The following is a 25,756-nucleotide window of genomic DNA, read 5'->3' as shown; positions in this document are numbered from 1 at the left end:
GTCTCTGTTTTAAACTTTAAATCCACATTCTTGCTTCTAGCACCTGAGTTTGGAAACCTTCCCAAGGTCTCAGATCAAATTCTGTGTTTAATTCTAAGTTTTGGCTTAGAGGCCCAAAGTTCTGAGAGCTCCTTGCATTTCAGATTCCAACAGAGAAGTCCTGGAAATTTATTTGAATAAAGGCAAAGAGCCTGCTGGGGTGAACAACTTCCTTTGTTCTTTCACACCCTCAGCTCCAGAACCGCCCACACAGCAGGATCGAGTGGGATCTAAGGACTGCTGATAATCTCTGTTCTCTCTCCCTTTTCTGACTATTTCTCTCCTCCTTGCTTTGTCTGGGCACAGCAGGGCTCCCATTCTGTCCACACTCCCTGCTGAGCAGGGTTAGGTGTTCAGATTCAGCTTTGCTTTGTGAGCCTGTTAAAAAAATAATGTGAATTTGTGTTTATAAAGGGAAGATATTTGGAGTGATATGTAGTCAAGGTCCAGGAAAAAAACAGACTGCAGATCTTCATACTTTAATGTTGTGTGTATGGAAACATGAACAATTTGGCTGCTGTTAGGATCACTTTGGTAAATTGTTTTCTGCATTATTGACACAAAGTAAGAATTAATTATAACAATTAGAATGATTGAAGTGTAATATAAGATGGTTGTTCACTTTTGTTTTGGACTAAATGGAGCTGGAGAGGTGAATATATTTGTGCACTGTCAGTGATTAGAGTTGTTAAGGGACAATAATAGTAGAAATCAAACAATAAAAGACCTTCAGATGTAATTGTTTCTTCATTAATGCCATTTTATGCTAATTTGTCAATGGTTCCTGATGGAACAATCACAGCCTTTTCTGTAATTGCTGAGTACAAAATACTATATGTTTTTATTATGGATGAGAATTCAAGCAGACAGTGTTAAGGGGTTTGTTCCCCATCACTTTTTCTTTTCTTCTAACTAGTTATCCACTTTTAAAGCAAAAGTACAAGAAAAGGAGGGAATAGAGAAAAAAGAAGAGAAAGAGGAAAGAGAAACTGCAAGAGTTACTACTGCATAGGCAGGTTTGAGAAAAGAAATAACATTTTGTTTCAGCCCAACAAGATTGTGGAGTAAAACAAAAGGTAAAATTTTAATTCTCTTTCCTACTGGTTGTTATCTATGTGTTTTGTTTAATGGGTTCATTGCACCTGTTAAGTGTTTTTGGGAATTAGGGTTGAAGACGTGGCCAGAAGGGGAAGGGGGATGAGAGGGAAGTGGAAGAGAAGAGCAGGAGGACACAAGAGAGTGCAAGTTCCAATGGAAAGGGGATAGCAGCCCCAGGGTAAAAAATGTAAACATTTAAGAAAGGATGTGTGTGCTGACCTCTCAGGGGAGAGACAGACACCCAGCTCAGCTGACTCTTGACACAAATAGTTTTTCCTTTGAGGACTTTCCCCCCTCTCAATTGTATAAAAAAAGTGAGTTATTCCTAACACAGGAAATTCAAATTACTGTAAGCATATCTGTTAAAAAGTACCATTGAAGTATCATCTACTTCTAAATGTGAGAGTTAATATAATCTAGAGATGGAGAGAATTTATTAGGTCATTCAATCCAGTCATGATGAGCAGTACCATATGGTCATTGCAGTTTCATCTTTGTCTTCCTTGTCTTATGATAATCTAAGCAAGATTATCACTTTTTTGCATTTTTTCGGCTTTGTAAGTACTTTAATGGTGGGTGCCATGTAAAGACCAAGACACAGTTATCTAAGCTTTTATTATGGATTGCTTATATTTCAGCGATAATCTGTATTTAAGGTCACATTTCAAGACCTCTTTAAACCATATACAGTAATTAATGTCTATCTTCTTAAACAGCAGTGCTTTTGCATTAAAGGATTAAGTTACTCCAGAGCCACTAAGAGTTTGGAAGTGGGAGTGTGTGACTGAAGCTCACTACAACAAAGTTCCAGCACTGTCTGGAGGAATCTATAGCAAGGCTCAATTCTACTGTGTTCTGACACTAATGGACAAATCCCTGTAGAAATGTGAATTAGACCCCCCCTCTGAGCACTGACTTGCAGCGTGTCCCTGCCACTTCTGAGTTCATCATTTCCCAGTGAATCTTGCATTCCTTTCTGTCTGTTTGTGGCTTGTCCAAAGGAATTGCTTGCACATCAGAGATGGCCAGCATTCTGTCTGGATGCATAAGAACATTGACTTTTGAATGGCATAGAGACTTTTATTCAGTCATAACATATCTTTCACGAAGTACAGCCCTCTGCTCCAATTACCTTTCTTTTTTTTTTTTTTTTTAATTCTTCTGATGCAGAACATTTCTTGGAAAAATATTAATTAAAGAGGAGATCCACTAAGGCTTGTAGTCATGAGAAGGTTCTTTAATTTTCTGCTGTCACATAATGTGAAGGTCATCAGAAGAAGGCAGTCAAAAGAAGGCTGACTTCTGCAATTGATCTGCTACTCTACCAGATGATACAAATCAGATGGTCACCAAATAGCTTGGCTAAGCTTTGTCTTTTAACTCTATTTCTTGATTAAAAAATCAAGAAATCCCATTTCTTGATTTAAAAAAATAAACAAAAACTTTATTTTACCACCATTACTCCCCCACAGGAAGAGGCAGGGGATTTGGACAGTGGTTCCATGGTGAGACACTAAAAGCACTGTGGAGTATCCCACACCTGAATTCAAACCAGCTGAGAGCTTTGTGGTGACTGCATTATGCTGGAATCTCCTGTTTAGCAGTTGCACATCATCTAACATGAACACTTCCCAGTGATGCTGTTATCTGAATATAAATCACATTCTGCAGTATCAATGACCCCAGTCAAAAATCTCTCCAGCCTCAGCACCAACAGCAGCTCCTTCAGCTCACCACTAAGTCATGAGCTTTGAAATAAGGGATTGTGTACAATGTAAGGGGCAAATGTGAAGTATTCAGGAGCAGGAGTATTTGGGAAAAACAAAAGCAAACCCAAAGGAGTCTCTGCATGTGACACCAACTTTTCAAACTGAGAGAAGGTTTAGATTGGCTAAAAGGAAAAACTTTTCTACAAAAGGCTGGTGAGACACTCAAATGAGTGCTAGAGAGAAGTTGTGGATGTCCAATCACGAGTAAAGTGCTCATTATCAGTTTGGGCAGTGTTGAGCAATTTGATCTCTGCTGCCTTCCTCTGATCACCTCCTGCTCGTGGCAGGAGGCTTGATCTAGAGGAGCTTTAAACATCAAGCCAAACCATTTTATGATTATATTAAAGTCTATGTATTAGAATGGAGAAATACAATTTTCCCATAATGTAAGCAAACTCCCACTGCTTCCAGAAATTTTATAACTTTGATTAAAGTTCTTTGGTTCTAAATAACATAACTGCCACGAGCAAATGCTAATACAGGAATTGAGGAAAATGGGAACTCCAGTGCCAAATCGACTTCCTTTCTTGGTTACCATGGCAATAAAATCTTCCTGTGGGGGAAATTGTCTCATGTTATATCTATATGATTGCAGGGGGCCTCTTCAATACCAAAGCACACACTGTCTCGGCTTTCTGTAACATACAGGGAAGGCAAAGAATATTTTCTCAAGTGTATCTGATTGTCTGGTTGTTTGGAAAGGACTCTGTGTAAGGATTAGGGATTCAGCAGCTCTGGATAAAGCATGCACTCAGACAGAGAGTTGATTTCAGCAGGATCCATTGTTTCCTAATTTTGTGAGCAGTGCAAGCTCTGATTATTAGGAAAACAAATCAGCAAACAGCCTGCTGAGCTGCAGGAGTGTCCTTATCTTGCATGTGCCTGGTGCACCAAGCACAGATGCACAACACAAGCTGATTTGTGGCTTGAAGCAGGAAGCAAAAATGTCTCTTGGATGTGGAGGTTTCTGAAAGATGCTGCTTATCAGTTTTTCTGGGTCTGGATTGGAGATACTTTAGACAGTAGTTCATGCTGGGACTCAGGTGTTTATTATTTCTTATCAGTAAAACAGTCTCATTACTGTGATTTGGGCAGCTTTTCATTAGAAGGCACAAAATGGCCAACAATCTCTTGTAACAAGGTCTTTGAAGACTAAACTATCCAATTAAGAGATGACACCTGGATTATTTTCCCTTTTAACACAATAACTGATCCCAAAGAGCTGCAATGGGGACTTTTCTGCCCAATTACAAAATGCCACCCAAACCCATGGAGAAGAACGAAGGAGAAGGTAAAGAAGAACAACATACCTCCACCCTAAAACCTCCATCTTGCTTCATGTTTATTTCTATATTCTAAAATCCCAAACTCTTAAGTTTTCCACCCTGTGATATTACACAACTTCTAACCAACTCCACACCCATAATCTCAGTACTATCAATCAATTTTGGAGACCTTCTTCACAGCCTCAAGACAAATGCAGTGTTCTCTTGTGGGTCTGTGCCTTTAAGCACAGAAACTTTAAAATTTTCAGCATCCAGGATTCCAACACTGCTCAAAGACTCTGAGGAGGCATCAATATGCACTGATGTATTAATAAGCAGCTGAGTGTAAGGGATGAACCCAGTATCATTTTTATCCTTGCTGGATTTGTTTGTTCAACAAATATATAGTCTCAACCCAAGTTACCTTCTACCTCCAGGCACAACTCATCTAGCAACAGATGTCAACTCATATGTGAGAAACCCCTGACATCCATTTAGTCCAATTTTTGTCTCCCCTTTCCTTCTCCCTCTCTTCTGTATCTTTCTCTTCTCTTTGGGTGAATTATACACCTGTTCTTACTCATTGGCAATGTCTCTAGCACACCCTGAAGCATTTCATAAAGATCAAGTCATCACAATTACATCATTATTGATATGATACATTTCCAGTCTAATTCCAGTCTCACTAGAGTGCAAATGATCATGTTTTTGCATCTGTCCATGACAGATGTCCTGGTTTTATTCCGTTTTATTTACTTCATTTTTTTCTAAAGGATGTCTTTTTACTTATAAGTATTAAATTATTGAGGAACAGATTTTTTCTCTATGTGAGCTATAGCAGCAATGAATTATTGTGCTTGACAACCAGAAATAAATTATCCTGGTTTTATCTTTTAACCTGCAAGATGTTGCAGAAATATGCCTAAATGTCAAGTCATTTGGGATGAACGGGAATGGAGTCACCTAGAATAATTCCAGCACCTTAACATTCAGATTAAAAAAGTACTCAAAAGATATCTCTGGATTATATCTGATTTCTTCTATTTGATAAGCAGTATGAAATTCTTCAATGATAACTCAGCTACTTCTGCAGGGGCATAGCTGGCATGCTCTGTTACTGTTCTACAGGTAAGCAAGAAACTTTTTTTTTTTTTTCTGGATTCATGATAATAAATACTCTGGTTCCAGCCCAGAGCAGCAGGAGAGGGCATGCCCAGGGCATTTTTTTTCAATTTTCCTCCTTAGGTCATTGCCAGGGCAGAGGAAAAGGGAATGTGTCTCTTGAGAAAAGGGTGTTGGAGCCGTCCACCACTGTTTTCATTTGTACCAGCCTGGTAAGCATTTTGCATGTAAATCACCCTCTCTTTGTACACCTTTGTTGTTAATACTGTTGCTGTTACTGCTTGTTTTCTTATCTCATTGCTGTTTCCAGTAAATTGTTCTCAGCTGGTGATTTTCACCTTTTGTGCCTTCACTTCTCAACTCCATCCCCAGAAAGGGGAAGGTGGGGATCAAGGAATCAGTATCTGGTTTGGGAGGGTCTCTGAACAAGGGAGCAGCATTCCTAAACCACAACAGAAATACAGCAAGGGAAAATACTCTATTTCTTCAAAAACAAATTAATATTGGTTTTACAGTGTCTGCTTACCATCATCAGATACAGGCAATGGAAAAAATATTCAGTCTGAACTAGTTCCAACAGAAGGCATCTACTTCATGCTTCTGTATTTCTTTTTTTGAGGAAGAGCTGGACCTATCTCCATGTAGAGCCATGGAACAGTCAATTTTCAACAAATTTGAGGCCAAAGAGTGCAGAACTCTGAACTGGTGGTGGCTTAGATCATATGTGCCCACACAGCAAAGTCAGGGCTTCATAAATCACCTGACCACATAACCAGCTAAATTTGTGCTGCTATGTGTTAAATGAGGTTTTTTCCTGGGATTCAAATTCCACTCAAATTTACCTACTGACCTAAAGAAATGTTTCCAGATGCATATGCAGATGTGTGAACAATAATGGGAAAAAAAAAAGTGAAGTCCCCAAGGACATGATCTGTTTGGAATATTAAATCAGAAATTCATGCCCTCAAATTTCAACAGGGATTGTATTTGCTGAGGTTCTTACTGTGTAGGTAGGTTGTTAAGTGCCAGATATTAAATAATGACTACAGAAACTTAAAATTCACAGATAACTTGAAATTAAAGGCTGTAGTTTCCTTTTGAGTGTAATGCTTTGTGGGAATAATGTTACCAAAGCTTAGCTGATCCATTGCAGAAATTTCAGAAAGTGAGGATGCTGATTTTAAAGCTATTTACCCACCAGTTTTCATAAGATTGTAAACTGCACAGCCACATGGGATTTTTTTATTCCTTTCTTTGCATAAGATTAGGATCAGAATAAATAAGAACTGGAAATCCCAGAAGAAACTACAAATCTTATGAGAAGTCTATCCAACTTTTTGAGTCTCAAACCAGCACAAATACTTCAGATAAACAAACACTCAGATGCTACTTTTACCCAGCTTCCAGTGTATCTTTTCAGAATCTTTTATAAAGATATGCTGAAAATTATTTTGCCATTTTAGACACTTGGTGTTTAATGTTGTGTTCTTAAAATATGTAAGATAAAACCTTGCTCCATGCTATCCTCTTTCTCCCAGGTGGAGTTCCCAAATCACTGTACAAATGAGAACTTCCACCCTTAATGATTTTCACATTCTCTGAGCATAGTGAGAACAATCCCCCACAACAGGTCTGTGCCCATAAGAACAGGTTATTTTTGCCTGCAAGTTGACTTCGCTTACAATTGTCTGGATGTGAAGAAGAAAATATTAACATTATGGATTTATTTGTGTTATGCTGTAAATTTCAACAAATTCTGCTTGCAAATATATCTTTATGACTACTTTTAGTCAATGGACTTTAGGGAAATATTCAGATAAGAGATGTACTTGGGAACAAAATCCTGTAATTCCTTTAACCAAAAAAAAAAAAAAAGCTAATTAGCTTTTTCCATCAGTTAATTTGGTTTCTCCCTTCAGCATGTCCATGGGGAATGGATAATTACCAGTGAATCCACAACTAAAAGGGGTATCACAAACATTGAAAGGAAGTCTGAAGGATTTTCCTTCTCCTGTTTGGAGTTTACCTCTATAGTTACATCCTATACTATCCCTAACCTACAAAGGGCTGGCTGTCTGAATGTCAAATATCACTCTTGGAAGAAACAAATCAGACCCAAATCAGTCTCTGGGAAGAGAAAACATGGGAATTTAATGAAGGGGTTCATTCCCAATATGTAACATGACCTCAAGAGAATCTATCACATAACTCAGGATGCAAGGGTTCAGTAAGAAGGTATCTGAATTCCTACCTTTAAAGCCAGGGAAAATTGTTTATAAAGGAGGAGGTATTGTTACCTTTTAAGTTGGTCATGTATCTATTCAAGAATTAAAAAGACTTGCCATAATTTTTAGTTTACAGATTTATATTTTGTAGCTTAATTTATGATATTTTGAGGAAAAGGCTCTGTTTCTCCATCTGTGTCTACTACCCTTAATGTGATATACTAAATCTCACACATAAGTAGTTAAAAGGGTATATTGATTGGCAAAAGCATGTCATAATTCCTTCTCTAGCAAATGGGTAAATGAAGGTAAATATATTGAGTCTCTTTAGAAAAACATCTTGTACTTAGTAAATATTCCTCCTGAATAGTTCCCTATAGTAAGCCTTTTTGGGTTTTGTAAGCCTACTCATTAGATGACAAAATTTCCTTTTAGATTCTGAAAAGATGTTGGCTGTGGTGTTTTCTCTCTCTGTTCCAAAGCAGCAGTACAGTAATTCCTTTTTTTTTTTTATCAGCCAAGGCGTAGCAGAAGATAAACACAAAGCAAGGGGGAAGCAGGGCTTTTCCAGAAGGCAGAGGAATCTGAAGTGGAAAATAAAGCTTCAAGGAGTCTGTCACAAAGAATGATTTCATTGCAATACCGCAATGCAAGAAAGAGAAACCAGGGAGCCTGATCACCATTCCCAGTCTCTGACTCTCTGCTGACACTTCTGAGGCAGGACTCAGCAGCAGAGAGTGTCTGCACCCTCTGGTGCCTCCTCTGCCCTGTGTGAGCAGTGCACGGCAGCTCTGGCAGGGAACCTGCACTGCAGAGGGCTTGTGCTCTTTGGCTTTTCACCTTTATCAAATGATGCTCTGGCTGCTTAAACTGCAACCCCAGGACACTCCTGTGCCGAGGGAGGAGCAGCTGCCGCATCTCTTATTGTTCCCAGCAGCTGAGGAATTGCCACGGAATAACTTCCAGCACAGACCTTTCAGCTGGAGCTCGCTGTTCCTTCTCCCGTGCTGGGATCACTCACCTGCCCCTCTGGCAGCCGGTGCCCCCTCAGATGTGAACTTCCAGCGGTCATCCATCCCTCGGGGACACTTCCAGCGGCCATCCATCCATCCCTCCCTCCATCCCTCGGGGTGCCGGCGATTCCATTCCCTTGAGGAGCCGCAGGGCTGGAGGCGCTCGCAGCGCTCTGCGCTCCAAGGGGGACACCGGGCGGTGGCTGCCGGCACACACCGGGCGCTGCCCGCTCCTGGCACTGATCTCCTGTCCTGGCACGGAAGGACGGGAAAATCACTGATCTTCCACTCACCATGGAAAGCATCGCTCCTTTGGAGAAGTAAAAGTACTTCGCGCAAAATAACTATTTAAATAATTTTATTAAAATAAAATTTTATTTAATTATTATTACCTTGTAGCACTCCTGTTAGAAATTTCTACCCTTTTTTTTTTTTTTCTATTTCTTTGGTGTTTTTTGGTTGGGATTTTTTTGTTCTGTTTGCTTTGTTATGGTTTTGTAGAGATCTTTAAGCAAGATTAATTTGAAAACTGAACAGTCCTGCACTATACTGTCCTGAATTCACCTGAGACTCTTCCTAGGCATCTCCCTGCTCCTTTTTGCAGTAAGTCTGACATAATTCTCCTGAAGGAGCTGTCTGCTCATGGTTTGGATGAGTGCCCTGTTTACTGGGTGATAAACTGGGTGATGGCCAGTGTCATGGTGTTTGCAGGGGTCTTAGGATGAGGGAAGAGACGAGAATGTTGACTCCATCTTTCAGAAAGCTTGATATATTATTTTATGATATATATTATATTGAAACTATACTAAAAGAATAGAAAAAAGGATTTCATCAGAAGGCTAGCTAAGAATAGAAAAAGAAAGAATGATAATATCTTGTGTCTTGGACAGAGTCTGAGCCAGCTGACTGTGATTGGCCATTAATTAGTAACAACCACATGAGACCAATCAAAGAGGCACCTGTTGCATTCCACAGCAGCAGATAATGTTTGTTTACATTTTGTTCCTGAGGCCTCTCAGATTCTCAGGAGAAAAAATTCTAAGGAAAGGATTTTTCATAAAAATGTCTGTTACAGGCCAGGCCCGCAGAGTCGTGGGAAATGGAGTTCATCCTGCTGGTCCTGTTTAATATCTTTATCAGTGATCTGAACAAGGGGACGGAGTGCACCCTCAGTAAGTTCACAGATGATGCCAAGTTGGCCGTGAGTGTTTTTCTCTTCTGGAGGACAGCAGGCTTAGGGGTTCCCTACAACTACAATTCTACAGACTCCCAGTATGTGCCCCGTGCTTATCCCTTCATCCAGGTAAATCTGTAACCTCTGCACCAGCAGCCTTTATTCATCATTGTGACTGACAGCTCTGGACATGGAGAGCAGTTTGTCACTCTACTAAATGTCAGTCTTGGCTGTAAGGCACATGCTACTTATAAATGTGGCATTTTTTTTGATGCTCCAAAGAGTGTTTTGCTGTCTAATGTGCTTCATGCAGCTTTGAAAGAAAAAGTTCCCCAGGCCAGGAAATAGATACAAAATGACAGGAGATGTAAACTATTTACTTTCGAGAGCAGTCTTTTAACTCTTTGTCCTTCTTTCCCAGTTTTGTAAATGTTCAATAAATACCTCATAAAATTTTATCATGGTATAGCTACTTCTGTAAGGAATTAGATAATCCTGATGGTTTACAAGAAACTTGATTTGGCTCAGGTAAAATGCTGTTCACAGTCATTTGTCAACTTAACTACAACCAGCTTTTATGCTGGTGGTTTTGGGGTGCTTAGGTTTTGGTTTTCTGGAAAGGACTTTGCTAATTGCACAAAACAGATGTATTTCAATTTATTTGTTCTCTCTATGAGTTTTCTGATTTTAATTAAATTTTCTCAGTAAAAAGCATTAATAGAAAGTATTATATGAGAACTTTGCAAGCTTTGTTACTCATTAAAATTTCAGTTACTGAATTTTTAAGAAAAGAAGTGTACATTATCTACTTTGTCATATTGGTAAACCCTACAAGCAAAATATAATATGTAATTGAAGTTGCATCTTCTTATTTGGAATGACTAATAAAGGTACTTAATTTGTTAATAATGTACCAAACCAATATATTTCTGAAACAAGTATCAATGGAAAGAAAATATTTGTTTTTAAAATTACCACAGTTTAACTGTTTTCTTAAGTGTCAACAAAAAGGACTTTTTTGCATTTTCTTCTTTTCTTTTAGTTTGTGAACAAGTTTGAAAAAGAAGACTTTGTCTCAGCAGCTTTTCAATAGCTTTAAGGAAGACTTCACAACCACCCTGGGCAGCCTGTGCCAGTGTTCACCCTCACAATAACAAAGTGTTTCCTGGAGATCAGAGGGAACCTCCTGTATTTCAGTTTGCGACCACCCTCTGGTGGTGTCACTGAAAAGAGCCTGGCTCCATCTGCTTTGATCCCTCCCTTCAGGTATTTATAGACATGGATAAGATCTCTCTAAGCCTTCTCTTCTCCAGCTCAATAGTTCCATCTTCCTCCACGGAGGAGTTGCTCCAGTGCCTCCATCATCATCTTCACAGCCCTTCACTGCATTCTTCTGAGCTGAGGAGCCCCAAATTGGAGCCAGCATTAGGGGTGCTCACCAGTGCTGAGCAAAGGAGAAGGATCCTCTCCCTTGGCCTGCTGGCTGCCCTCTCAGTACAGCTCAGGATCTCAGAAGAGTGCATATTTTGGCTTGTGTTGACCTTGGTGTTCCCTGGGACCTCCAATGCCTTTCCTGACAAAAGCTTTCCAGCCCAGCTAGGTGGACCCAGTATGCTCTGGTGCCTGCCTGGTAGAGCTCCTCTCCAGAAACAGAAGAGGCTTCCCCTTCCTGGACTTGTGATGTTCCTGTCAGCCCATTTCTCAGGCTTGCCAATGACAATATTATCCTTCATCACTTCCTTTGAATATTATCCAATATTCATCACTGATGTTGAGCTGTTCTGAGTAAGAGAACCACACCAGACTGCAGGACGAGAATTTTTGTGGCAGTAACTGCTGTGTGCAAGAGTTTCCATTTGTCTTTCTCAATTAATATACAATGAAGCTGTAATATTCAGCTGGCCAAAGAAGATGCTCCTTTCAAGGCCCAAGCCACCCAGAGTGGGTGTGTGGTGGAGAGCCTGGGCCACCCCTAGGGCTGGCTCAAGAGTCTGTAAGTGACATGGGGAGATCAGCACTGAAGGTCAGACTGGATGCTCTGCTTCATGGGCAGAAGGTAAAAACCCAATATGCACAATACTAGCTTGTATTGTCAGAGGGAGGTTCAAAGAGCTGTAATACCTGTTGAAAAAAAAACTTCCATTATGAAAAGGGGAGATATTTCACTTTGTTTCTTGAATTTCCATCTTATTTAAAGCAAAAAAAGAGTTCAAAGATAAGCAAGTATGAATCTCATAGAACTGATTAGTATCTATGTTTCCTAATTCAATTTTTAAACTTGTGTGTTAAGCAACTGAATTAAAACATGCTGCTGTAAGTGTGGGTTGAGGCATGTATTATCTCCATTAATAGTCTTTATTATTTATGAGATATAGGCAATATTCAAATCTTTGCATAAAACTTTTGGCTATTGCAATCTAAATACCTAAATATAATTAGTGGAACAGTTTGTTAGCATAATCATTGCCATGGGCTGTAATTAATATGAATTTTAATTTCATGACCTTGTAGAAGAGATTATAATTGCACAAACCATCATTGTGCTGAGAATGTTTTCCTCTTGCATGTTGTTTCCTGATGACAATCACTAAAATGTTTTGAAATTATTATTATTATTGTAGTACTCATCTGCATTCAGAGAATCAGAGAATGGATTGGGTTTGAAGGGGACCTTGTAAATCATCTGGTTTCTACCTCCCTGCCATAGGCAGCAACACATTCCTCTAGACCAGTTTGCTCCAAGCCCTGTCCAATCTGGCCTTGAACACTTCCAGGGATGGGACAGCCATCTCCAGCAAACCCATCTCTAGGAAACCTGTGCCAGGGCCTCACCACCCTCACATGGAAGAATTTCTTCCCATCTAACCCTGCCCTCTGGCAGTGGGAAGACATTCCCCTTTGTCTTGAAACCCCAGACCCTTGGAAATAGTCATTCTCCATCTTTCTCATATGCTCCCTTCAGAAACTGGAAGCCACCATTAGGTCACTCCAAATATGCCCTGGCTACTGTTCTTAGGGACAATTTATCAGAGACTTTCTAGCTGGGATTCTAATTTGTTAACTCATACATCTTACATGCTAATGAATGTTCAAAGGTAACAAATTCTTTGATTTGTACTCAGCATCCTGGGCACCAAGAGTTTGTGTAGTGGGAATGATGAAATTGGTGGAATTGTGGGGTCACTCACATAAAACTTCTGTAAGGCTTGGGCTCATCTCTTGAGCACCAACCATCCACTGCCATCTTGGTGAAGAGAATTCTACACCCAAATGGATTTTTTCAGGCTGTGAACTGCAAACCATGCAGTGGGGTCCATCCTGCACCATGCAAACCTGCCATGGCAGTACTGACAGCTGGGCTGAGCAGCACCACGGACTGCCACTAGTGTTTGCTGACCTCAGCAAACACTAGTGGCTAATCAAAGGATCAAAGTCCTAATCAGTATTGGCCGTGTGGGAGCTGTGCCAAGGAAAACATTCCGTGGAGTTGTCACATCAATGTGATGAACCCTTTAGCAGAAGGAGAATCCTCATTCCATGGCTATGGTTCTCTTAGCTGGAGGAAGGAATAACCAATCTTTTGGTTACTCAGGAAAATATTGCAAATGGAACTGCCACTGCCATGCAAGCATTTCACAATAGGTGGCTGAGGATCACAGACTGCTGCTCAGAAGTGCCCAGCCTGAGATTAGTTGCTGGCTACAGAAGGAGGTGTTTGCATGTTAGTAAATACTACCTGCTGTTGTCTCTGTAAACCAAAATCAATGCATTGAGACCAGTCTGAAATTCTGGAGAAGACTAAAGCCTTCAACTGATGTGATAACCAAAATTAATTAGTGTAAAATAGCTGTTTTGTGGACATGGCTTAGCTTTTGTTTCCCAGGTCTCAGGGCAGCTATCAACAGGTGGCAACCAACATGCAGGAAGAGTGTATGTAGCCAAAATTAGGTTATGTAGCCAAAATTAGGTTATGTTCCTAATTATTTCACAGAAGTTTTGGGACATTTGAACACACCCTCTAATACATGCTCTGTTTATGTGGATGTAAGACGGAATTGTTTTTAGAAATTCCAACCAAGAGTGCTACAAGGTAATAATTATTTAAATAATTATTAAATAAAATTTTATTTTAATAAAATTATTTAAATAGTTATTTTGCGCGAAGTACTTTTACTTCTCCAGAGGAGCGATGCTTTCCATGGTGAGTGGAAGATCAGTGATTTTCCCGTCCTTCCGTGCCAGGACAGGAGATCAGTGCCAGGAGCGGGCAGCGCCCGGTGTGTGCCGGCAGCCACCGCCCGGTGTCCCCCTTGGAGCGCAGAGCGCTGCGAGCACCTCCAGCCCTGCGGCTCCTCAAGGGAATGGAATCGCCGGCACCCCGAGGGATGGAGGGATGGATGGATGGCCGCTGGAAGTGTCCCCGAGGGATGGATGGCCGCTGGAAGTGTCCCCGAGGGATGGATGGCCGCTGGAAGTTCACATCTGAGGGGGCACCGGCTGCCAGAGGGGCAGGTGAGTGATCCCAGCACGGGAGAAGGAACAGCGAGCTCCAGCTGAAAGGTCTGTGCTGGAAGTTATTCCGTGGCAATTCCTCAGCTGCTGGGAACAATAAGAGATGCGGCAGCTGCTCCTCCCTCGGCACAGGAGTGTCCTGGGGTTGCAGTTTAAGCAGCCAGAGCATCATTTGATAAAGGTGAAAAGCCAAAGAGCACAAGCCCTCTGCAGTGCAGGTTCCCTGCCAGAGCTGCCGTGCACTGTTCACACAGGGCAGAGGAGGCACCAGAGGGTGCAGACACTCTCTGCTGCTGAGTCCTGCCTCAGAAGTGTCAGCAGAGAGTCAGAGACTGGGAATGGTGATCAGGCTCCCTGGTTTCTCCTCTTTCTTACATCCTGGAGTGTGGTATTGCAATGAAATAATTCTTTGTGACAGACTCCTCGAAGCTTTATTTTCCACTTCAAATTCCTCTGCCTTCTGGAAAAGCCCTGCTTCCCCCTTGCTTTGTGTTTATCTTCTGCTATGCCTTGGCTGGTAAAAAAAAAAGGAATTACTGAATGGCTACCTTGGAACAGAGAAATCACCACTGCAGCTAAACATGAGCCAGCACATGCCCAGGTGTGCAAGAAGGTCAAGGGCGGCCTGGCCTCTACCAGCCATATGTGGCCAACAGGACCAGGACACTGACTGTCCCCCTGTTCTGGGCACTGCTGAGGCCAAACCCCAAATCCTCAGGTCATTTGTGGGACCCTCATGGCAAAAAGACATTGAGGGACTAGGGTGTGTCCAGAAAAGGGAACAGACCTGGTGAAGGGGATGGAGAACAAGGAGCAGCTGAGGGGACTCAGCCTGGAGAAAAGGAGGCTCAGGGGTGAGCTTCTGGCTCTGCAGAACTGCCTGACAGGAGAGTGTGATCAGGTGGTGATTGGACTCTTCTCGCAAACAAGTAAAAGACAAGAGGGAATGGCCTCAAGTTGCATCTAGGGGTATTTATCATTGAAGAGGCTGTGTTGGAAAGGACCCACCAGCATCATCCAGCCCAGCTCTTGGACCCCCTTGACACCCAACCATCTCATCGCATGCCTGAGCATTGTGCAGACATTTCTTGAACTCAGACAGGCTTGTTGCTGTGACCGCTTCCCTGGGGGATCCTCATTCCCCTGCTGAGCTGGAAAGTGCAGACGTGGGAAGTGTCGCCTGCCTTGAGCAGGGACGAACAGAAACCGGGGCTGTGAGCTGCGGTTCCGGAGCTCTGGTCCCTCCCGGGCCTGCGGGCCGGGACGTGGAGGGACGGCCAGGATGAAGCGAGAAGCAGCCGGGATGACAAGAGACGGCCGGCATAAGGTGAAGACAGCCGGGACGAGGAGAGGCGGCCAGGATGAAGCGAGGGTCGGCCGGGATAAGGTGAAGGCAGCCGGGATGAGGAGGGACGGCCGGGATGAAGCGAGGGACGGCCGGGATGAGAGGTAGCCGGGTGCTGCCGGGAGCGGCCACCGGGGGGCACCGTGGGTGAGGCTGTGCCGGCCCCGCTCCCCCCCCCCGCCCCGTTCCTCTGACAACGGCACGCGCGGCTCCGCCTGAGGGCCCCGTGGGCGACGGGGAGCGACCCCGAGCGACACCCGCCGGGGCTGGAAGGTGAGCGGCAGGCGTGGAGTTTCACTGTTAGGAGTATCCCGGAGCTGCTTTGAAGGCTGGAGCGCCCCTGCTCTACACTGGGAGAGCTGGGGGGGGGGGGGGGGGGTCCAGTCTGCAGAAGAGGAGGCTCCAGGGAGACCTTAGAGCCCCTTGCAGTGCTTAAAGGGGGTACAAGAGAGCTGGAGAGGGACTTTGGAAAAGGGTCTGGAGCGGCGGGACACAAGGAATGGCTTCAAACTGCCAGAGGGCAGGGTTAGATGGGGTATTGGGAAGGAATTCTTCCCTGTGGGTGCTGAGGCCCTGGCACAGAGTGCCCAGAGAGGCTCTGGCTTCTCCTGGATCCCTGGAAGTGCCCAAGGCCAGGCTCTACAAGGCTTGGAGCACCCTGGGATAGTGCAAGCTGTCCCTGCCCATGGCAGGAGGTTGGAAGATGATCTAGGATGATCTTTAAGGTCCCTTCCAGCCCAAACCATTCTGTGATTCAAGGAACAAGGACGGCCCTTTTCCAAGTGAAGTGTTGCATCTCCTCTTGGTTCCCAGCTTGTGGTTGCCAGTTCTTCTGGAAGCAGGCCCGGCCAGTCAGCTGCGATGAGCCACAAGTTCTCAACAGGACGGGAGTGACATGTTCACAGAGAAGAGGGCTGCAAACAGATCTTCAAGGCCAAGGTAAAAAAAACAGAGGATTTGTCAAAAGCCAAAGGAGTTTGTTGTGTTAGTCAGTTTTCTGGCTGTTGAAATTACCCCAGGTCAATTTCAACATTTCTGCTTTTGGTTTGTTTTACTGAAAAATGAATGTGTTATCTCCCGCATATGCTCTCCAATGCATCTACATGTGTTCCTATCTCTTTGTTGGATATCAGGTTATATTAAGTCAGAATCATAACACAGCAGTAAAACATTTAGAGGCATAGTTGGCCAGATTCAGGCATTTCTCACTCTGCTGTTAACTGTTTTGGTAACTGTAAGCAAGGCAACACCATCCAGTTACTCCACTTTCCCTCTCCGAGGAAAAGATTATCTTTTTATTTTCTCATTTTGAAAATAGCCTTAGATGAAAATGATTGTGTGTGTGGCATGTAGGGTTCATTATTTTATCTTTCTCTTCTGCTGTCTTTCCCCTACTATTTTTCATTAATTATTTTGTTGCTGTTTTCCATTGTATAGGTTTGAAGGAATTCGGATTGTTGAGATTGTGGTTCTTGGAAGGCACACTTAGCCCACCTTTTGGATGAAGCAAAAAGACAAGGAGCTCTAAGAAGAGTAAAAAGCTCACTGTAAATAAGCATTCAGAAATGTTTGCTGATGCCATGCCATCCCCAAGGAATCAACAGAAAACATGTGTTGTAAAAACACCGATCAGTAACTTCACAAAAACACCACAGCCAGACAGGTATGGAACAGAAGCATAAAACCCCAATTATATGTTCATAACTAAAGGTATGAAATTGACAGATCTTCACTGGGAATTAGAAACACCTGAATTCTTGGTCATAACACTAATAATGTGAAATAGACTGTCTCCTTGCCAAATGTAAATTTAGTATAATGAACTGCTTGCTGCCCGTTGAAGTGCAGGCTAACAGACTAATATTTGCAATGGCAGGCATATTGTATGGCTTTCCTTTTAAAAAGAAATTGTCTTTGCTCATAGCAATCTAGATAGACGCCCAGTCTGACACATATATTTTAGGTTGTATTTCCAAGTAAATGGCTTACATGATGATGCAGTAAGATAATGTAATGAACAAGAATGAAGTTAATGCATCCATCCTTTTTTACCCTAAGCCAGCTGCTGAATAATGATACAGGGATTCTCACTGACCCCAAGGACAAACACAGTGCCCAAGCTGTTGGGAAGAGCACCGGGCAGATAAAGGCTATTTCCACATTTCTTGCTAGTGTCTCCTTAAGAGTTCATGGGATTTTTACCTTGTAGAGCTATCCTGTAAGTCTCTGTAGTTTACAACTTCTAAATCTAGCATGTATTGCTCTAATGCCATCCTGATAGATTTGAAGCTGGGATCTACCTAGACTTGAGTTTGTCTCAGAAGAAGCAACTTCAATTCTTTGAATTATATTCTTTAAAGTTAGAATGATGCTTATGTTCACTTTAATGTTACATTTGCCAATTAAAGTGTATTATGCTATTATGTTAGTCCCTCTTCTGGTGCGTTTGTAATACAAATTGAAGCTTTATTCTCTTTCTGTTTCAGACTACCTACAACTTTTCCAGAGGCACAGGGAAAGGTAGATGCAAGTTCAGCTGAGGAAGTCAGAGGCCTGCCTGATGTAGTTGGTAAAATTGGTTTCCCTGAATGCTTTATTTTTATTTGCATTCACAGGAGATGTGGTACATGTAACAGGTTTAGCTGAACAAGGTACAAAGTTGTGCTGGTTTGAAAATAAACCAGCAGAGAAATTAACCCCATACAAATACCTTGTAAGAGATTTCAAACTGGAATTACAATTTAATAGAAAGATTACAGCAAATGCAATGATACAGAAAAACTGGTTGAAAACCACAAAGTCAGAGTACAGCCTGGCACACTGTTGCACTGTTGCAGTGGTTACAGTGCTGTCAGAAGGGGTGGTCTTGTGGAAGTTCAGGTCTTCCTCTGGATGTCCAGTGGTGGTGGTGTCCCAAGTCTCCAGACTGCTTAAATTATATACAGTGGGGTTCAGGTGGTACATCCCCCAGTGCAGAGAGGTTCTCACAACGATGTAATCACAATGGAATTATGTAGAATATTTTTTTTGCGTCCATGACATTCATTTCAGCTGCCCATTCTGCTGTCAGTGCATATTCAGTTCATCATGTCCCATTAGCACAGATGACTGTCACTGGATGGATGATGCTGCTGCTTCCCCAGCTGAGTTATTATAAGAATAAAGAAACATCACTTCACCTTGCAGGGTTTGCCTGTCTCATTTTCACACCCGGCTTGAATCCTGAGGGTCAGGTGTGCACTGAAAACCACCCATCGTTAACAGCTCATCACAAAATGAGGTAGAGGGGAGTAGAATACACAGTTTGGTTACATCCACTTTGGCACTCTTTCTCCTGCTGGGCAACAAAACTCAAGCTCAGAAATGGCCTGACACATTTTTGATGATTTGTAGGTAATTTTGAAGATAAAAAATCTTCTAATGGACAATTTCACAACTGTTTTTTTTCTATCACAGGTTATATTTAGACGATGAATTCCAGTTTTGTTGCGATTTTTTTACATCATACCTGTTGACATGATGTAAAAAAATGATGATTAGTTGATAGTTCCATGCTATTATCCTTGTGAAAATCAGAAGTTAATAAAGGAAATTTTAAAATATGCCCTAGTACTTTTAATCTGCATTTGCTGAGATTGCACTTCCCATGGAAAAATGTTGCACACTGTGAAAGCTGCATTAACTACAGCAGTCATAGTGTAGATCTAGGGATTTATTCCAGGCTATGGAATCCTCATTTCTTCCCTGGCAGTTCGTGAGGAAGCAGGCAGCAGTGCATGGAGGTACCTGGCAGAACGGCGGCAGAAGCGTCACGACGGGGCACTCACTGAAATGCAGCAGGAGCTGGACTGCATTGGCAGGGTAAGGCAGGAGTTTCTAACTCAGTCATGAGTGCTCTTCTGAGGCTGGGCCCAATATTCAAATGATCACACTGACCTACCATTATAGGAGATGGAAGCCTCTGTTTTGAATCTTCAAGAATTCCTTCAGCTCAAAGTGATGAAATCAGATGAAAAGAGTAAACTTCTGTTTGAAAAGATTGCATCTGACATGGATTTGGAAGGTTTCTCATTTGAAGTAAGGCAGCTCAGAGCATTGGCTCAACTTCAGTTACTTGTATCTGCTCTGTGTAACATCTTCTTATGGCTCACTGGAATCCTAAATTATTGGGGTTTTGTTTTAAAAAATTTCTTTTATATATATTCACTTCTCAGTTAAGTTGAGAGTCAGTTTGTATTGCAGGGTTTGGAAGAGCTCTGGAATATGATCCATGAGGAATCCTCAAACAGAAGGAAGTGGATTAGGGCAGTGGATGAATCCCTAAAGGAGATTGAAAGGAGTCGAGCCATGAAAGTGAGCTGCAGTCTTAATAACTGTTACTTAAGCAGAAGATTGTTATTTGCTGATATAATGCTGGGTGCAAAGCAAAGAGTAGCTGGTTTCCACAGGAGTCACAGGTTTGCCAGTAGTTCTGTTGTGTGGTGATTGCTTTCTTTTCACCAATAAACTATTCACTCATTTTACACCCACATAATCAGGAGAAGTTCCTGTTTTCCTAGTTTGAAGGTGTTCTTTTCTTTCACAATTACCTGTACTAAAGGTGCAAGGAGTATGTGAGCTGCTTTTATTTCCCTGGAGGGTCGTGTAGGTCACACTTTGATTTGGTCTGTTATTTTTGGGGGGCCATACCTATTCTGCAGTTGAGGAGGAGCATAGACATGACCTAGCTGAATTTTAGTTTGGGTTGGCTGGGTGTTGGTAGCAAACATGTTGCAGTTTTGTAGCCTTCAGCCTAATCTGTAAAAGTCATTGCACATCATGGGAAATGTTTGGTTAAAAAAATGGATAGACTGTGGAAGAGCTTGCTGCACTGTCCTTGTAGGCATAGGAAAGCTGTTTGTTCTACCAGTGCCAGTTTCTCCTCTCTTTGTAATTCAGGTATAATGAAAAGGTCCAAGAGTATCACCAGTAACCTTTCTGTTGGATTAGTGATAGCAATTGTCAGAGATGAACACATTTGCTTTAATTTTGTGTTCACTTAAAACAGGCCCTGGTGGATTCCCTTCAGATATTCGAAAGGAATTTGGTTTGATTTTTAAATTCATGTTGCAGCCTATCTGCAAAGCACTCAGTTATCATAGATATTAAAGAGAAATCAGCTGAGTAGTAGCAAAGAGCAATGTTTTAGTTATTATTTTTATGAATTACTGAAAAATTCAGTCTTCAAGATAACTAAGATTAATATTTTAAAATTTACTTCTCAATTTGTGTCATTCACTTAATTTTAATTCACTTTAATAGATTTAATTAATGAATAATGAATCTAATGGAAAAATTGTTCATGTAGTTTTTTACTTGGGAAACTGATATTTGAGTTAACTTTGCATTGTTGTTTTTCTTTATTCTTTTATTGCACAGATAGCAGATGTACTGACCAAGTATACTGTGAAACTGGAGGAAATTTCCTTCTTCTTGAAAGCTGATGTTCACAGGCTCATTAATGATAAGGCCATGGTAAATGTTTTACCTGGGGCAGGATAGCAGTCTGAATATTCCTAGAATGTCTTTTTTTCCCAGCTGAAATCAATTATTTCTGCCTATCAATCACTGAAATATTGAGAGATTTCTACTTTGCATGGTATTTGTTATCATTTGTATTCTTTTTTCCCCTCATTTTGTGTAGAAAACAAGTTTTTTTTTTGGTTTTGCACGTTGTGTGCTGCTTCTACTCCTGGTTTTATTTTTTAATACACAGACTATAAACAGAGCACTGCTGGATAATGAGAGGGCAACTGCCAAGCTGCTCTTTAATCTAATGAAATCAGAGCTTGAGAAAGAAAAAATGCATCAACTGAAATGGCAAGAGAGAGTCAAGAACTGGAAGCTCATCCAAAAGAACTGTGTAGTTCAGAGTTTCAGGTCAGAAATTTTGCAGTCTTATTTTAGGCAATGAATAACACAAAGTGGCCTGTGTTCACTTGTGGTTTCTATAAAACAACAAGTTTAAAAAGTTATTTTTTCTTTATAAGTATCATATATGATATCATGCTTCCATAATACATACCTTTATTCCATCCTGCAGAGAATTTATGGCAAGTGAAGAAATACAGAATCCCCCAGCTGTGAAAATGGAAATGGAAAACATGATAAAGGAGCAGATTGTACTTAGTGAACAAAGACTGAGGGTTTTGCAGCACATTGGGTATGGCAAAAGAGGATATAGCATAAAGGAAAACAGTTCTTTCTGGAGTTAATGAAGGGCTTGGCTACAAAATGCACTTTGCTTTCTGTCAGTGTGTGATTGTTAAATTCAGCAGTAAGACAGGGTCTAAACCTATTTTTCTACAGCTATTTTAGTGGAAAAAATGCTTTCTTGGTTTTCACTGCACCGGCTACACTAAATAGGTGGTGATCAAGGCCTAAAAATGCAGGAATACAAAAGTAAATCTTACTGACTTTTGAAATGTGGTAGAAATGGGCAGACAAAGATGGGTGGAGAGCTAGAAGCTGGTGCTTTTTTTCTCCATGAGATTTAATTAGTGTAATAAATTAAGAGAGGAGTCTGGATAGAAATCTAACACTGCTATGTTTGAATTTCCATCCTGAACACAAGAAGCATTTTTGTGCAATGCATTACAGTATTTACAGGGAGTTCTTTTACAGTGGATGTAGGAACAAGGTAGATTACAGTTCCTTGTTGGGTAGTAAACAGTTGGCCTTGAACAACAACAGTCTCTTTGGTTGATTTTCATTGCCAAGATGGCTGTAAATAAAATAAAGCACATTAGTATGGATACTCTGATTCATAATTTTGTATTTTATAATAGTTCTATATACAACTGACTGGTTTGTATTTTAAGACCCTTGACTCTTGTTTCCTACTTTGATAGCGCCTTGTTGCCTCCAACACATACAAAATCTGACGTAAATGAATGGTACAGAACTCTGGAGAATTTCAACAAAAGTATAGGTAAGTTGGGAAATAATAAAAACAGTCTGGAATTCAAGCAATACTTTCCTTTTTCCTTAGACAGTTGCTTTGAAAATGCATGCTTGTTTTATTCTTTGTTCCACATGTTTCCACATACCTTCTCAGTGTCTTCGAGCTGGCAATAAGACCCAAAGAAGCTGCTTGTGACATCACTTTCCTTTGGCTGGTACAAACACTTGTACAGGGTGACATCTAGCAGGAACTGGCTTGATTAGAATTAATCTGGGGAAATAAAAGGTTAATTTTGATATGGATCAGTTCTCAATCATACAAAAATACTTTTTAACTCTTGGGGAAGGAGAGGGGAAGAAGTACTGGAGGTAGTTCCTTTCTCTATGTCCTGTATGCCCATAAACAGCTGTGTGTCACATTCACATTTTCTAAAAAATCCCTTTGCCCAGGATTTTTCTCCTGGAAAGCTGAGAAGACTCAGAGAAAAAGAAAAATAATTCTTATCTCATTTGCTTCTCCTGTGTTGTGCTCACATGTGGAATGTGTTTGGAGATTGTTTACCCACAGGTGATTGTTTCATTGGATTCTGGTGTGAGTTGTTTTCACTCACTGGCCAATCAGGGCCAAGCTGTGTCGGGACTCTGGAAAGAGTCACAAGTTTTCATTGTTATCTTTTTAGTGTTCAGAAAGTATCCTTTCTGTATTCTTTAGTATAGTTTAGTATAGCATTCTTTAATATAATATAGTATCATAAAATAATAAATTAGCCTTCTGAGAACATGGAGTCAGATTCATCATTCCTTCCTGCCACGAGATACAATAATGTATATTAAAACATCTTATTTGATTGGTTGTTAGTGTCACTCAGGTGTGCAGACACTGCTGGGATCTGTTCCCTCTGCTGAGATTCAGCACAGGGCCTCTGTCATGTTTCCTTTTCACACTGCACTGTGAAATACAGAATTTTGACTGTGGTCTGTTCCATATCATTCAGACAGCCATAATGCAGAGTGTGTGGAGAAAATACATGTCCAGTATAAGCTGGTCCAGGAAAAATGTCAGGAAAAAGTGCAGACCTGCAAGGTGAGTGTCCCAGCTTTGGGTGTAGTAGCTGTGGTACAGTGTGTCATTACAGTAAAATGTGTTTGAGAACCCACCAGACAATGAGCTAACAAGTGAAATTAGTTTTTAACCTCTGTCTTATTCTGTTCAAAGAGTAACCATCTGTTTGGTTTCACAGTAGTATTTGGTATTTGTACTTGAAATGTGTAAAAGTAATGAAGGGTGTGCTGTCCTGCATTTATGTGCAAGGACTCGGCCTTTGTGCTAAATCTGTCTTATCTTGGCAAAGAAATTCCACCTCTCTGCCTCAATTTCTCCCTCTGTATCAATTGAAGTGTTTACTAACAGAATGCGGGGTCTAGGAGGCTGAGTCTTTCTCTGTCCATCACAAGAAAAGAAACACTAAGTTTAGCCATGCTCTCTGAAAGTCATGCATGTCAATAATTTGCTATTCTTTTCATTTAGATGACCCTGTTGGATAAGAACATTTGCCCAGCAGAAGATGTTGAAGTTGTGCATTCCAAAATGCTTCAGATGACTGAGAAACTAAAAAAGAAGTTTGAAGAAGAACTGGAGCACATGGATGTATGTTGATTACATTTATTTTTATCACTCCTTGGGATTAGTCTGTGCTTCCTGTGCTCCCTGCAATGCTTTCTGCATCCTAGGCTATTGATGTCATATTAGAAAGAGGTCCATAGGGTGACTAAACACTGCAAAGAAACAAAATTTAATGTGGAAGAGTTTCACATGGAAGTGTTCATAATTACTGTGTTCATTATTTGTGATGTATTGTATTTTTATTATAATTTATATCTGAAAGACATATGATAGACATGAATGAGGTATGGCCCAATCTGCCAAAAGGCAGAGGAATAGATTTAAATGATCTCCCAAAGGTCTTCCAATTTGATCTTTTGTGATTCTATACATAAAAATGACTGGGAAGTTGTTCATAAAGAGACAAATTGTAGAATGTGATTCAGTGCTTTACGATGCCAGAATAAACAAAAGTTTTGATACTCTCAGCTTGTAGAATAAAAATTCTTACTCAGTTTACTTGGATTTATTTTTTTACTCTCCACACAGAAGACACCATTTTGAATACTAGTCATGTAATAATTAGGCAGCCTTTTATCATGTAACTTATTGTCTTACTCAATCATTTCACCTTCCAGTAGTTTAAAAACAACTTGTTCACTTGAATGTTTTTCTTTAGCGTGATTTTAAGGAGATGCCTAGATGGCATGAGCAGCATTGTCAAGGCTTGTCCAGCTGTGTTCAGGAGGCCATGGATATCTGGGATGTTCATCTACTCCAACTGTCCCAACAGGATGATGTACTTGAGAAGAAAGTAGATGAATACAGATTGGAACAGGATAACATAATACAGGTATAAACATAAAAACAAGGATGTGGCATAATGTAAAGAAAGGATTTCTTAATACAAAGAACCTTCTGGAATTCAAAATAGCTGCTATAAAATGAAAAATATAGTATATGACTTTTATTGGAACTTTAAATTGGAATTTCTACTTTGCAGTTTCATTCTGTCAGGTGCATTTTTGCTTGATTCACACTGAATGGACAGTCCTGTCTTATTCTTGATATGGCAAAAGTGATAAAGATCACTGCTGCTTTCTGTACAAAGTGGCTGCAAGTTGCTATTATGAGATCTTGTGCTGGTATGGAGGCTGGTTGGATGCCAAGTTCTCATAGTTAAAACAGCCAGCTTGGGGTGGCAATGTCACAGCTGTTCATTATCTGGGAAGACCTTCATAGCTGATGAGTTTTGCTAAGGTCTTGCTATAGAATACATGTACATAATCAAATTACTTGAATCTTAAATAGTTATGGAGATTTTAGTACATACTGAATTGTTTTTACTAGCTTTTTAATATGGCCTCAGGTGCGGAAAGATAATCTGGATACAATTTTGGAAAAAATGAAAATGGCCAGCAGTGAAGAAGAGCTGGAGGAATATTTGAAGAATGCCCTTTCTTCTTTAAATCAAATTAGAACTAGGTAAGAATTTTGTATTGTAAATTTAAAAAGTAAAGCATATTTTATCATGGATGGTACTACTTAGGCCTTGTTTATGCTGTTGTGTGAAGGTATGGAAAAAGACTTTTACTTCATGTAAGAATATAAAATAATGTACATATTCAACAAGGTTAAGGCAAATAATA

General features: G+C 40.8%; 1 protein-coding gene across 1 annotated transcript in view; it reads left to right on the top strand.

The window, feature by feature from the left end:
- Window positions 1-15,752: 15,752 nt before the first annotated feature.
- CCDC180 (coiled-coil domain containing 180) overlaps window positions 15,753-25,756 on the top strand; it is a 28,115-nt gene continuing 18,111 nt past the window's right edge. Inside the window, exons 1-15 of the mRNA XM_059478456.1 lie at window positions 15,753-15,835; window positions 16,376-16,501; window positions 17,000-17,225; window positions 18,049-18,131; window positions 19,314-19,423; window positions 19,511-19,639; window positions 19,805-19,915; window positions 20,981-21,076; window positions 21,318-21,481; window positions 21,645-21,764; window positions 22,453-22,532; window positions 23,500-23,588; window positions 24,033-24,152; window positions 24,787-24,960; window positions 25,477-25,592. Of these exons, the coding sequence (XP_059334439.1) occupies window positions 17,128-17,225; window positions 18,049-18,131; window positions 19,314-19,423; window positions 19,511-19,639; window positions 19,805-19,915; window positions 20,981-21,076; window positions 21,318-21,481; window positions 21,645-21,764; window positions 22,453-22,532; window positions 23,500-23,588; window positions 24,033-24,152; window positions 24,787-24,960; window positions 25,477-25,592 (1,490 nt within the window). The 5' untranslated portion in view covers window positions 15,753-15,835; window positions 16,376-16,501; window positions 17,000-17,127. The remainder of the gene's footprint in view (window positions 15,836-16,375; window positions 16,502-16,999; window positions 17,226-18,048; window positions 18,132-19,313; window positions 19,424-19,510; window positions 19,640-19,804; window positions 19,916-20,980; window positions 21,077-21,317; window positions 21,482-21,644; window positions 21,765-22,452; window positions 22,533-23,499; window positions 23,589-24,032; window positions 24,153-24,786; window positions 24,961-25,476; window positions 25,593-25,756) is intronic.

The sequence above is a fragment of the Ammospiza nelsoni genome, chromosome 9 (assembly GCF_027579445.1).
Source record: "Ammospiza nelsoni isolate bAmmNel1 chromosome 9, bAmmNel1.pri, whole genome shotgun sequence".
Lineage (NCBI taxonomy): Eukaryota > Metazoa > Chordata > Aves > Passeriformes > Passerellidae > Ammospiza > Ammospiza nelsoni.
Note: the sequence above shows the minus strand (reverse complement) of the source record. Positions and strands in the feature narration are given on the sequence as shown.